This window comes from Cyphellophora europaea, assembly GCF_000365145.1.
Source record: "Cyphellophora europaea CBS 101466 unplaced genomic scaffold supercont1.7, whole genome shotgun sequence".
NCBI lineage: Eukaryota > Fungi > Ascomycota > Eurotiomycetes > Chaetothyriales > Cyphellophoraceae > Cyphellophora > Cyphellophora europaea.
In genome coordinates this window covers 1,241,839-1,255,003 of record NW_008481813.1, presented here as the reverse complement: position 1 = coordinate 1,255,003, position 13,165 = coordinate 1,241,839, and the positions used below count along the sequence as shown (strand labels likewise).

General features: G+C 53.4%; 6 protein-coding genes across 6 annotated transcripts; 2 read left to right on the top strand and 4 right to left on the bottom strand.

The window, feature by feature from the left end:
- Positions 1 to 351: 351 nt before the first annotated feature.
- HMPREF1541_07565 (uncharacterized protein) lies at positions 352 to 986 on the bottom strand (the record flags this gene model as incomplete). Its single annotated transcript, XM_008721889.1, has 3 exons — positions 352 to 508; positions 566 to 758; positions 824 to 986. 3 exons carry the CDS (start codon positions 984 to 986, stop codon positions 352 to 354), a joined length of 513 nt encoding a protein of 170 aa, XP_008720111.1.
- Positions 987 to 1,712: 726 nt separating this feature from the next.
- Positions 1,713 to 2,321, bottom strand: HMPREF1541_07564 (40S ribosomal protein S18; the record flags this gene model as incomplete). The annotated part of the gene is made up of 3 exons (XM_008721888.1): positions 1,713 to 2,010; positions 2,069 to 2,207; positions 2,264 to 2,321. 3 exons carry the CDS (start codon positions 2,319 to 2,321, stop codon positions 1,713 to 1,715), a joined length of 495 nt encoding a protein of 164 aa, XP_008720110.1.
- A 449-nt stretch (positions 2,322 to 2,770) lies between these two features.
- HMPREF1541_07563 (glutamate decarboxylase) lies at positions 2,771 to 4,688 on the bottom strand (the record flags this gene model as incomplete). Its single annotated transcript, XM_008721887.1, has 6 exons — positions 2,771 to 2,803; positions 2,855 to 2,933; positions 2,990 to 3,346; positions 3,485 to 4,293; positions 4,344 to 4,371; positions 4,420 to 4,688. 6 exons carry the CDS (start codon positions 4,686 to 4,688, stop codon positions 2,771 to 2,773), a joined length of 1,575 nt encoding a protein of 524 aa, XP_008720109.1.
- Positions 4,689 to 5,848: 1,160 nt separating this feature from the next.
- HMPREF1541_07562 (uncharacterized protein) lies at positions 5,849 to 7,031 on the bottom strand (the record flags this gene model as incomplete). Its single annotated transcript, XM_008721886.1, has 3 exons — positions 5,849 to 6,256; positions 6,313 to 6,856; positions 6,913 to 7,031. 3 exons carry the CDS (start codon positions 7,029 to 7,031, stop codon positions 5,849 to 5,851), a joined length of 1,071 nt encoding a protein of 356 aa, XP_008720108.1.
- Positions 7,032 to 9,612: 2,581 nt separating this feature from the next.
- HMPREF1541_07561 (uncharacterized protein) lies at positions 9,613 to 11,328 on the top strand (the record flags this gene model as incomplete). The annotated part of the gene is made up of 4 exons (XM_008721885.1): positions 9,613 to 10,043; positions 10,171 to 10,226; positions 10,312 to 10,342; positions 10,395 to 11,328. The coding sequence occupies 4 exons, from the start codon at positions 9,613 to 9,615 to the stop codon at positions 11,326 to 11,328; spliced, it is 1,452 nt and encodes a 483-aa protein (XP_008720107.1).
- Positions 11,329 to 11,796: 468 nt separating this feature from the next.
- On the top strand, positions 11,797 to 13,155 carry HMPREF1541_07560 (uncharacterized protein; the record flags this gene model as incomplete). The annotated part of the gene is made up of 1 exon (XM_008721884.1): positions 11,797 to 13,155. The coding sequence occupies one exon, from the start codon at positions 11,797 to 11,799 to the stop codon at positions 13,153 to 13,155; it is 1,359 nt and encodes a 452-aa protein (XP_008720106.1).
- Between the last annotated feature and the right edge of the window lie 10 nt (positions 13,156 to 13,165).

Genomic DNA, 13,165 nt, shown 5'->3' with positions numbered 1-13,165 from the left:
TGGGAAGCGCGGTTGTCAGTTGGCCCGCCGGCGACGATAACGATGGGTGCCTGGCCAACGCTCCACCTCCGCCACCAGCACGAGCATCTGTGATTGGCTGCACCAGCGACCTCAGCCGAGGACCGACCTTCACGTCGTTGTCATGGACGTCAGTATATGGGTCTCGTGCACAGGTTGTCCGTGTCTGGGCGCAATCAAAGCAAGTCTTTGTGAAGAGTGTATCATTAGATCTCTATCAGCGGTAGCTACGACGGCAATACCGACATCTTGCAACGGTGATGACCGGAACACCTACCCTAGCATACGCAAGTCCATTCGTCCGCTCTGAGTGTACTGCTATTATTGCTTCTTTTAAGCAATAGCAGCCGTCACTACCGCGAGGAAACTCGCGTCGGCCACTGATGCACAGTGACCTCTCGACAAGTCGCACTTGTAGTTCTCGATCTCTGGGAAGGTGATGTTGAGGCCGCCGAGCTTGGTGAGAACATTGTAGGGAGGATCTCCTACGCTATTCTAAAGTTAGCCAACGGTCTTTCTCACAGCTCAGGTGTGAGTTAATACGTACGTGTTGTCGAGGTAGGTATGAGACAAGTCAATGGAGAAGTTCTGGATGCCATAATAGGTAGTGTCGGGGATCTGGACGGTGAAGGTATTGTTGGCGCAGGTGGCCGTACCATTCTCGGAAGTGATGCCTACGGCCCATTCGACAATGCAGCGAGTTGGGTTGACGTGCAGGGTGTCTTGGTCGCTGAAGTCAACTGCGGCGAGTGTCAATGTCTGAATTCCAGGCTTGCGTCAATCGATTACTTATGCAGATACTTACACCAGACAAAGCTCGAGGCCGTTGAGTTGGGATATGCTTGGAAAGGCGCATCAACGACTAGGTTCGAGATGAGGAAGTCGCCCAAGAATTGCGACGCAGCTGCGGCAAGGCTGACCAGGCAGGCGCTGGTAGCGACAACGAGAGCGACAATAGCGACCTTCATGTTGGCTGAACTTTGACAGGATAGCGAGCGTAAGTTTGATGGTCACTAGTGGCAGACTTCGAGCCCGGACAGAAGAGGGCCTGTCAGGACTTGTCTACTGCGAGGATGCCAGAGAGACGTGTTTGTGGGATCGATGTGATTCGGTGCAGTCGCTCCTTCCTTGATTTTGTTAGTCTGGACGTCTTCTGCCTCTTACTCGCTTTGCCAGCCCGATTCACTACACGCATTTCCTGATGTTCCACAGACATCCTCTCTGCATCGTATGCTGCATCGTACCCGGCAGGACATGGCCACTAACTGGTACTGATTCCGTTACTTGTCAGCACCACACGCGCATACTGGGTGGCATTGTACAGTTCAGACACTTCATACAGCCATCTCACGATGATACAGTGCCAGCAGATTCCAGAAGTTTCAGTCTTTAAATCAAAGAATCTTGTTGTATCATTGGTCTCCTGTGTATTAGTGGAAGGTCACCACGATTTGAAAGTCTCGGTTGCAGTTTAGTAGCTTGAAGATCTTTTGGTATTTCTCATCCTCTGAAACCTCGACCGAATGATGGCTTCTTCACCACTGCTCGTCTCTCCTGCATCGACAATGTTGACTTCGTTTCGAGGGCCAGACGTCCATGTTTCCAGCCACGCCACCATGCAGCACGGTGTTTTGAAAATCGTGACTCCATCTTCGCCACCGCATCAACCACACATTGGAAAACCTGCAAAACCACTAGCCCTTCTTCTTGCTGACACCGACAGTCCGGCCTCTCCGACCAGTGGTCTTGGAGTGCTGGCCACGAACGCGGAGGCCCCAGTAGTGACGCAGACCACGGTGGGCACGGATCTTCTTCAGACGCTCCAAATCCTCACGCAGCTTGCTCTCCATGCCGTTGGCCAACACCTGCGAATCCTTGCCGTCGACGATATCGCGCTGTCTGTTCAGGAACCAGCCGGGGATCTTGTACTGGGTAGGGTTTTGAATAATGGTGACGATGCGCTCGAGTTCTTCAGAGGTGATCTCACCGGCACTGAAGACAACCCGTTAGCTTTCTGGACATCGTTCCAAGTTATTGGATCCAGACATACCGCTTGTTGAGGTCCACATCGGCCTTCTTGCACACCAGGTTGGAATATCTGCGGCCGACACCCTTGATGCGGGTCAGGGCATACATGATCTTCTGCTTGCCATCGACGTTGGTATTGAGGAGACGAAGAATGTACTGGACTGCGCGAAGGGTCAGTAAGACGGTCTGAGGCGTTCGACTCGGGGTGTTGGCTCACAGTTCGACTTCTCACCGCTGACGAGAGCTGCGCGAAAGTTAGCATGACGTTCTTTCATATTGACCGCAGCATGTCACGGCAATCTGTCTCTCTTGATGAGGCAGAAGACCAGGAACAATACTGTAGCATAGCGGGAGGTTCATCACATACACATGATGGGCGATCGTGTCTCTGGAGATGTGTGTCGAAGCGGCTCACTGATGAAGATGCGTTGCGGTTAGAGGTCTCGAAAATCGCTGTGGGCTGCGGCTTGGCAACAATTTGCGCCAAGTTTGACTCTTGGCACCTCTGTGACTAACTCCGCTATGCCCGGGCACAGCTCGATGGATTATTTTCAATCTGCGAGTGCTTGGTTTCTGACATCTGCAGTATTATTATGGCGGTCCTTTAGTCAGGTATACCTAATATGCTTCATTGTAACATTGACTGTATTTGTTGCTCTAGTTCGGCCGATAGTGTTCAGCTCACTCGCAAGCTGCAATAGCTTTCCCTCGACTTCCACCCCGTCTAGCATACACTGTGTGTCTTTCCGTGTTTGGCCTGCAGTCTCGTTAGTGGAATTTTTCGGCCCTTGTATGAGCCATAACTTACCTGGAGAGAATGAGCCTCATCCAGTTTAAAGGTCTGAGCGCGGGCTGCCCTACCCAACTGAGTGTGCTTCTGAACGTGACTGTCGTGAAGAATTAGCATGCTGCTTGACGACTTAAACCCCTTTGAATGCCTTACCTCTGGTATCGCTCCATGGTTTTCTTGTCCATTTCACCCAACACCTTCAGCGCCATCCGGATATCTATCACCAGGGCATCGCAGCGCTGCTTGCTGAAATCCTCTCGGACAACCACACGCATCATCTTGAGTTTCTCGGAATGAGGTGCCATTGTGTACGCTGGCACAACCCAGCCTCTCTCACGCAGTTGGTGGGCGAGCGCGAACTCGTCGAATAGGTTGTCATCGTCGTCATCGAGGCGGAACGCAACGAGCGGCAGGCCTCGCCCACCGCCGACAGACATGATAATGAATCCAAGCTCTTGAAGCTGTGCGGACAGGTAGTCGGCAGTGCGAGTCAAGTTGAGCATGATGCTCCTGTTTGAAGACGTCAGTGTACCGACCCACACGCAAGAAGACTACCGTAGGTAATAGGCCCGTATTGTGAATGAAGGAGCGCTTCAGACGCAACCAGAGGACCACCCCTACTTTGGTTCAGGCCCACGGAGCACTCACCGATAGCCACGCTTACCCAAGCGGATCATCTGATAATACTGAGCAATAACGTGTGAAGCGCCTTTGCTGAAGTTGAGCGTGAAGGATGCCTGATCGGCTCCCAGATAGTTGATGTTGAAGATGAGCTCTTGGGGAAGATACTCTGGTGAGCGCCACACGACCCATCCGACGCCAGGGTATACCAGACCATACTTGTGGCCAGAAACATTGATGCTGACCACCTTCTCGAGCCGGAAGTCCCACTTCAGGTTGGGGTTCACGAATGGAGCGACGAAACCGCCAGAAGCCGCGTCCACGTGGATGGGGCAGTCGATCTTGTTAGCGACGAGAAGATCGTTGATCTTCTGTGTATCCTCATACTCACCCGTGTACGTCAGGCCCAGAATCGTACAGATGCCAATTGTGTTCTCGTCGACCAAGCTGACCGCCTCTTCGGGATCAATGACATAGCGGTCTGTGGTGCAGTACACCCACTTCTCCTCAACGTCAAAGTATCTCGCCGCCTTCTCCCAGCAGACCTGGACTGCAGAGTTCATGACGATGTTCGGGCGAGAGAAGTCTTTGCCCTCGGCTTTGCGCTTGTTTGCCCACCTCTTCTTCATGGCGAGGACGGCAAGCATGATGGCTTCGCTGGAGCCGACGGTGGAGGTTCCCATGGCGTTCTGGCCCTGTGGGGCGTCAGGGGCGTTGTAGAGGCGGGCGATCATGTTGACGCAGCGGTTTTGCAGTTCGGCTGTCTGAGGGTATTCCTCATAGTCGATGAAGTTCTTGCTGAACGCATCGGTCATGAGCTTCTCTGCTTCATCTTCCTATTGAGGTCAGACTTGCTGCTCTGTCAGGGATTGCGGAGGGCGCCCACCATGAATGTCGTTACGAAGCTAGCCAGGCTGCACTTTCTATCAGTCTAGTCCAGTATCCTAGATGAGCAACTATACTTCAGCATGGGATTGCCGTCCAGGCTAAGTTCGTCCTTGATCATGCGGTAGGCAATCTCTTTAGGCATCTCCTTCTCAGGCATCTCATGTGAGGGGAGGTCTTCCGCGGCGAAACGAGACCCATAGACCGATGTCGAGAACTCATCTTCACCAGGAGCCTCCAGCGAGATATGCTCAAGGCCAGGCACGATCGAACTGCGGCGGTGCACTTGCTCGGTCGCTGTCTTCTTCCCGCCCTGCCGTGGGGCGACTCCAGATAAGTGCACCATGGTATTGGATCACTGGCGAGAACGCGATGATGTGGTTATTTAACTTTGGCACAAAGATGCTGTTCTGAACGTACTCTGGCTCGTCTATGTTTATGTGCAAACCAGAAGCACAGTACGAGGGATTTGAGGAAAAAAGGAAAAAAGAACTCACCACGATCTAAGACCCAAGAGCTTCACCACGGGGGAGCTGAAAGCTCATGGAAGCGTGCAAGCCAACCAACCCCGCCACGTACGCATGCAACCCAAACGCCGCAGCTCCTTCCATGATGCTGGGCTCTGGTGACATTACACGTGCACACGTAGTCCCGCATGCAGGAAGAAGCAAAGCTTGCCGGCAAACGGACGTGTCAGCTCATTACGCAGGATCCTGCTAGGACACCGCTCGTTGGTTGTGTGACTCAGGCCTCGCCGGAAAGCAGAAGCTGTTGGTTCTTACCAGAACAGCCGCGTTAGACTCGTGCATTCGCCTAAGGAACGTCATTCGCGCAAAGGGTCCCCAGTAAGGGCGCTAATACCTAGTCAACGCCCGGGGAGCCTGGGAGCTGATGAGCTTGTGCAAATGCTTAGCCAGCAAATGCAGGAGCTAGGCCCACGTTGACGGCATTTGGGGGCTTTGGAACGCCTAGCCCCCGGTTGCTTCGTTGGCTGGCCAGGCTTTGGAGGTGCAGGACCTCAGGATTTGCCGCAGTACCGTGCCTGAATTGACGGCTTATGGATCGGTGGCGTTGAGGAGCTACACTTGAAAATTAATGATGATCAAATTTCTGCCGCGTGTCTAGCTGTAATGGGCAGTGAGCTTGTGTGGCTCCTGCTGAAAGCATCACCTGCCTCAGTCAACGCTTTAAATGGGTAATTCCCTCACTAATTGCTGTATCCTGATGTGACCAGAAGCACGCGACCTATGCCTTTACTGCAGTGTTGTGGCAGTGCCTGACATAGTGGACTGATCAGTCAGGATATTTGCCCCGCGCTACCCCTCCGTTTCCTTCAACACAAGGGGGAGATATAGCCTCAAACAAGCCAATCACAGAAAGCCAGTGCGGGGAGATTGACGGTTTCATTTCCTCAATAAGAATTTCTCAGGCAGTGAATTTGGTCAACCACTAAATTCTTGCATCTACAAACACATATGACTTCCACGCCTGCAATTACTTTCGCATTCATTCTGCGTCTGGCATCTTGAGCACGTAGCGACCAGTGATCTTGCCAGCGTGCATCAGCTCGTACACCTTGTTCAAGTCCTTGAGGTCAACAGTCTTGAATGGAGCGTGGATGAGACCCTTGCGGAAAAATTCGAGCGCTTCTTGAGAGTCCTGTCGGTTACCGACGTACGAGGCCTGGATGCGGACCATCTTGAGCACGGACTCGAAAACAGGGGCGCGGATATGAGCACCCGCGGGTAGACCGATAACGATGACGGTGCCTCTGGGGCGGACGTACTCAGCCGCCTGTTGGAAGGGCTTCTCGTTCACAGCGACGAGGATGACGGCGTGCGGGCCGAGACCGTCAGCAGTGGCGGCGCGGACATCCTTGGTAATGTCGCTGGACTTTGCGAAATCAACAAAGGCCTGGAAAGTCAGTTAGTATGGTTAAGCCACATATGCCCCAGGCATGCGAGACTCACTGAGGCACCCATCTCCTTGCTCATCTTCTCCTTCTCCTCACCAGAGTCGATGGCAATGACGTTGAGGCCCATGGCCCGAGCGTATTGCTGGGCAAGAGAGCCCAGACCACCACCCGCACCAACAATGGCGACAGTCTGTCCTGGGCGAGCACCTGATTCCTTCAGGCCCTTGTAGACGGTGATACCGGCGCAAAGAACGGGGGCGACCTCATCAAGAGGGACTCCTTCCGGAATGTGTGCGACATGCTTCGCAGAAGCAATGCAGTATTGCTGGAAGGAGCCATCCACGGTGTAGCCAGATAGCTTGGGAGTCAAGCAAAGAGGCTCATCGGCCTGCATGCAGAATGTGCAACTTAGGCAGGAGTCGTTGAGCCACTTGACACCAACAGCCTCGCCAATCTTGGCATCTTCATCTGTCACGCCCTCACCGCGGGCAACGACGATACCGGCACCCTCGTGGCCACCGACAAGAGGTAGTTTGGTGGGAATGGGCCAGTCACCGTTGACGGCGTGTAGATCGGTATGGCACACACCAGAGTACTTGCTGGTAGGGAACGTTAGTAGATTTTCCGAGGTGAGTTGAGCGATAGGAAGTCATACATGTTGACGAGAACCTCTCCAGGGCCGGGCTTTGCTACTGGAATCTGTTTGTACTCAACAGGACCGCCAACCTTCTCAATGACCTGGGCCCACTGCTTCTCGGGGATCTTTTGAGACATGGTGTTGTATGGTGCTTGTTTTAGATGGGTGTGTGTGGGATTTGTGTGAGTGATAAGTGGTATGATGAATTGGTGAACTCCTGCATGAGCTGGATGTGGCCTTACCGTTATATAGAGCGAAGCTGAGCGGACCTGCCCCTCCGAGAAATCAAGGATGAGCGGGATACCCCTCAATCGGGTTGTCTGGGGAGTAGATGATGGCCCACACGCCGGGGTACAGCCACTGACCCGCGTCGCGTCGGGACCAATAATGGGAGCTCAGCCATTGCTCCAGGGTTGCATGGAGAGCTTGCGGGTAGATGGAGGGGGTAGACTGTCGAGTCAAAAAGATTAGATTTCGGATGATGGGCGGATGTCCATCAGCGGCGGCACGAATCATTGACTGGGTGGCTACCAACAAGGCGTCGGCCTTGGATCAAAGGGAGGGTGGACCATTGAGTGAGCGGGAAACAGGAGGGGTGCAAGGCCCAAAGCAGGAGATCTTGCTATTCCAGGGAGTCACAAAGTATACCGCGCCGGGCGGCATATCCAGGGTGTTCACCGAGCTGCAGCAAGAATGGACCAATGACTGAGCTACGGTCGTCTGGAATCTGGAATCACGGATGCACCGAGCTGCGTAGTGTTCAGTTGACCAGGCAGCGGATGGGAGGAGCATGTACATGTGGCGGCCCCCCTGATGCGGGGTTGACTTTGCGTCAATATGATGACTTTTTCGACCTGCTGAATTCATAGTTTGAGGGTGGTCTGACGGCCTGCACCAAGTTTTGTTCGCGTATGCAGGCCGCTTCGGCTGCTCGCGTGTCGAGATCTGGATTGTGTCCAAGAGCCATGGCGTGACTTAGTGCTGATCTTGCTGAAGAAGCGCTTGCTACGCGCCCTCGCGGGTGAACGCAGGGGAGGAAAGTCGGGAAAAAAAGTCCGAGCAGGCAAACATTCGCGCTCTTTACACGTTACATCCCACTCCCACTCCCCTTCCGGAGCACTGGCAGTGACTACGGGGGCTTCCGGGGGGGACGCCCCTCTTCTCCACCGTTGGTCGAATTCGTCTCATCATCACAACCCCCACCACTGGCACTCAGCTAGATAGAATCGAGCTCGATCAAGCGCGCTCGAACAAGTACTTCTGACAGCCGTCAGTCGCTTCTTGCAGATTTGCTGTTTCTTATTCAGCCTGTAAAAGTCGTAGCACTCTCTCTCGTGAACAGTGCTACACAAGGGACACCATGACAATGTCACGATGCGAATGCATATCCACGATGAACTCTGAGTTGGCCATCTGCTTGAAGGCTACTGACCCAGGCTGGAGCGTTCTGCATCAAAATATGGGGTGAAATGCTGAGGATTACGGACGACCGCGAGTCTCTAGCATACCGGCTCCCCCTCACGCGTACCCACACTTCGTCCCCAAGTACTGCACAAAATATTGGTGGGGTGGAACACCGTCTGCTACATAATAGCCTCTGCTGCTGCTGCTCTAACTCTTCAATTAACCTAGAACATCAGCTTGTCGGCCTGAGCCTGGGAGCACGTACGAAGTGTTGCACGCAACTGCGGCTCAACAAGCCCTAACAAGCGAAGCTCAAATTCACAGGTCGTGTACGGAAACCACTGTCTAGCCAAGGGGCCCAACCGTCTTCTCAGCGCCAGCAGACTCACGCTCGGCGTGCTTCGGTCCCTTGTCCCGGCCTATCTAGTCACAGCGAGCCGAGCTTCGTCCGCCCGAGCGTACCTGATATATGTCCAGTCTGGTAAACGCAGTCTAACTCTGATTCCACCTTGCTCCCGTACTTGCTGGCCAATTTGTATCATGTGTTGAGACTATGCGATTGGACCCCACCCAAGACTGGACACAGAAGAAAGCTCTATAATCAAGTCTGTGGCCATGTGGCGGTGCAGTCGCTGCGGTAAGCTGGTGTGTTTACAGTACTGCTCCGGTGCCATCGCTGCGAGCTGAGACTAGGCGTCCAGCACAAGCTGCGCAGCCTCGCAGTACTGACCTTGGTATGCCCTAGTCAATGCTGTAAAGAAACCCCTCATGTCTCTATTCTGGGCGTAAGCCAGGAAACTTGTGCTTTCTGGGGTGTTGCACAGGCGGCCCCACATCCGCTCCTGCATGGCTGACAGAGTGTTTTATAGACGGCTGCCCGTCTAGCGGGCTTATCGTTGTCGCCTGTAAGCCAGCTAGCCGGCTTATAGATGGCTTATAGGCGGCTTATAAGTGATGTAGAGAAACGGCTTTAAAGCCGGCTTACAAGACGCCTATGAAACACCCTGATGGCTGAGGGGTACATCGTCTTTCAACTCCGCCTCGCCCGCACTCTGCTACATGCGACAGGGGTAAAAGCCGCAGACTACTACCGTATGGAGTATCCGAACGTCTCTGGTCTTTGCCACCTGCCGTCGGAAGCGGACACATGCGTCACTAGAGTATACTTGACTGCCGGTCAGCAGCGTCGCGAATATCTGTTATTGATATAGCTGTATATATACTCCCGACATTGTTTTGTTCTTTATTCAGTGCCTCTCTGCCCCCAGACATTGCTCATCAGCTTCGATTTCTTACTCACGCACACACGATATCATGGCATCCAAGAGCAAGTTTGACGCATCTTCAACCATCCCACTGTGGCTCGATGGCAAGGAGATCACGACCTCGGTCACTTTCGACGTCATTTCGCCGCTCGACCAGCAGAAGCTCTACAAATGCTCATCTGCCTCGGAAGAGGACGCACAGGCAGCCGTTGCCTCGGCCCAGAAGGCTTTCCCTGAATGGTCTCGCACCAAACCAACTGTGCGACGGGACATCTTTTTGAAAGCCGCCGAGGAGTTTGCTAAGCGGCGGGATGAGTTCTGGCAGTACTCTCACTCTGAGACTGGTGCGGCTGAGTCCATGTTCGCGTTTGAGTTTGGCCTTGCGTCGAATGCTTGCAAAGACATTGCTGGCCTGATCGGTGCTGTACAGGGCACTGTTCCCACCGTGATCGACGAAGGGAAGAGTGCGATCCAGATCAGGTGCGTTGCTATCCTGCCTGTGAAGCGCCGGAGGCACCACATCAACATGTTCATGTGGCATGCCTGAAGCACCACCATTCCCTAGTCACAGATTTTGCAGGCTTCCATCTCACTGACACTTTCGAAGGGAACCTTATGGAGTATGTCTGGGCATTGCTCCATGGAATGCGCCAAATGTTCTTGGTAAGTGCCAGAACAGCTGCGGCCAGCTATGCCTCCGCAATCTAGGAGCAGTACATCCTAGACCAGATCGTCTGACGTTCAATAGGTCTTAGAGCGTGTCTGCAGCCCCTGGCAATGTGAGTCGGGTCCAATCTACTTTACAGCCCAACATTGCTTACTCCGCTTTAGGGGGAACACAGTCATCTTGAAGGGTTCAGAATCGTCCCCAGCCACATACTGGGCGATTGTGTCGGTTTTGAACTCAGCCGGCCTGCCTCCTGGAGCTTTGAACACCATAGTGCATCGTCCTGAGGACGCTTCCAAGATCACCACGGCACTCGTGACGCACCCTGCCGTCAAGAAGATAAATTTCACAGGCTCTACCAACGTCGGTTCGATCATTGCCTCTCTTGCAGGCAAGTATCTGAAGCCGACGGTTATGGAGCTGGGCGGCAAAGCACCTGCTATTGTTTGCGAGGACGCTGATATCCAGAATGCAGCCTTACAGTGTGCTCTGGGAGCGTTCCTCCACGCCGGTCAGATTTGCATGGCAACGGAGCGAATAATTGTTCACCAAAACATTGTCGACAAGTTCAAGCCGGCTCTCAAGGCTACGATGGACCATTTGTTTTCCGACCAGGGTATGGGAGTGCCGCAGCTAGTCGCTATGGTGGGAGTCGAGAAGAATCGGAAGCTGCTGTCTGACGCCGTCAGCAAAGGAGCCGGTGTCGTGTACGGCAATCCTGACGCACAAGAAGAATCGAAAACCACGATGAAACCCGTGATACTGGAGAGCATTAAAGAGAACATGGATATCTACCATACCGAGTCCTTCGGTCCAACGGTCGCACTGTATACCGTTGGCTCAGACGAAGAGGCGATCAAGTTGGCTAATGACACTGACTATGGCCTGGCGTCTGCCGTCTTCACCGAGGATCTACGCCGGGGCTTGAAGATTGCGAAACAAATTGAAACTGGGGCCGTCCATATCAACAGCATGTCGATCCATGACGAGTCGGCACTGTCGCATGGTGGAGCGAAGAAATCTGGATTCGGGAGATTCAATGGCACTCTCGGCCTGGAGGAGTGGGCAAGGACGAAAGTCATCACTTGGAAGGATTGAACAAGGAACTAGCTATTGTGCCAGTAGAGTCTTGGGCATAATACATCCAGGCTAGCAAACGAGCCAACTGCTGGACCAAGATATAGGTCAATGTTAATGCTGAGATTATGCCAAGAAACACAGGCAGTGAATGACAGTCACCCTGCTTAACGATGTTGCCGTAAGCAGCGCGCATGGTCCAGTGGCAGTCGATAGCCGGCAGGCTTATACAAATCAGACAAGCACCTACAGGTAGTAAGCTCGCTCGGAGATGTCTAGACGTTGGCAGCTCGGGTGCATAAGCACTGGTCCAGCAGGAGTGTTCTAAAGACGACGGCTATTATCGGCTATGGCCTATCGATAAGAAGCATTCTACACCCCTCCTCCCCACTCGACGCTACCACCTCGACGTTGCAGTTTTCTGTAAATCTTGAGTCTTGCTTTACCAGCAGCACAAGTTCGAGTGGTACCAATCTCTACTTCATCACCATGTCCCTCACCGACACGACGCTGAAAGAGAAATACCCCGCGAAAGCCCACTGCCAGCGAGTCGCGAAATATCTGACTGACCGCGGACTTCCCAGCGATGCCGTTATCTATCTCGAGGCGCAGAAGACGCGCATGGTAGAGGATGACGACCAAGCCGATCATTTCCGACAGCGTCGATACTTCTTCTATCTGTCTGGATGCAAAGTACCAGATGCCTACCTCGTCTATAATATTCCACAAAACATATTGACGCTATTCATCCCGCCAATTGATCCCGAATCCGTCATCTGGGCTGGTCTACCTGAGTCTAAAGAGGAGGCACTAGCAAAGTATGATGTGGATGATGTGCTCTACACGAATGAAGTCAACGCCGCCCTCGCGGCCTACGGGCCCAGGAAAACAACCTCTGTCTACGCGATCCCAGAGCAAGTCTCCGAGCATATTACTTTCCTCCCGTTCGTCGGAACCGAGCTGTCGTCTCTCAGAGAAGCCATTGACGAGTGTCGAGTGATTAAAGACACGTACGAGGTTGCTCTCATCCGAAAAGCCAACGAGATCTCGACCCTGGCCCACATCGAGGCACAGAAAGCGGCCAGCACGGCCACTAATGAAGAGCAGTTATATGGCGCGTTCATCGGCACTTGCATCTCAAACGGGGCTCATGAGCAGGCATATCATTCCATATGCGCCACTGGCCATTCATGTGCCACGCTACACTACATCCGCAACGATCAGCCCCTTCGCAATCGCCTGAATGTTCTCCTCGATGCAGGCGCCGAGTATGATTGCTACTGCGCCGACATCACCCGCACATTCCCACTCTCTGGTACCTTCACACCGGAATCGCAAACTATCTACGACCTTGTAAAGGAAATGCAAGAGTCATGCTTCGACATGTTGTATGCAGGCATGAACTGGGAAGATGTGCACGAGAACGCGCACAAAGTGGCCATCAAGGGCCTGCTCAAAGCCGGCATCTTGAAAGGAAGCGAGCAGGAGCTGCTTGAGAAGCGTATCTCGACCGCATTCTTCCCGCACGGTCTCGGCCACTACCTCGGCATGGACACCCACGACACTGGCGGACACGCCAACTACGAGGATCCAGATCCCATGTTCAAGTATTTGAGAGTCAGAGGCCAAGTACCGGCCGGGGCAGTCATCACGGTAGAGCCGGGCATCTATTTCTGCCGCTTCATCATCGAACCCGTGCTTGAAGATCCGGAGCGGGCCAAGTACATTGTCAAGGAAGCGCTGGACAAATACTGGGATGTTGGCGGCGTCCGAATCGAAGACGATGTATTGATCAAGGACGAGAAAGAGGGTGGCTGGGAAAACCTCACAGATACGCCCAAGCTATGATATCTAGTGA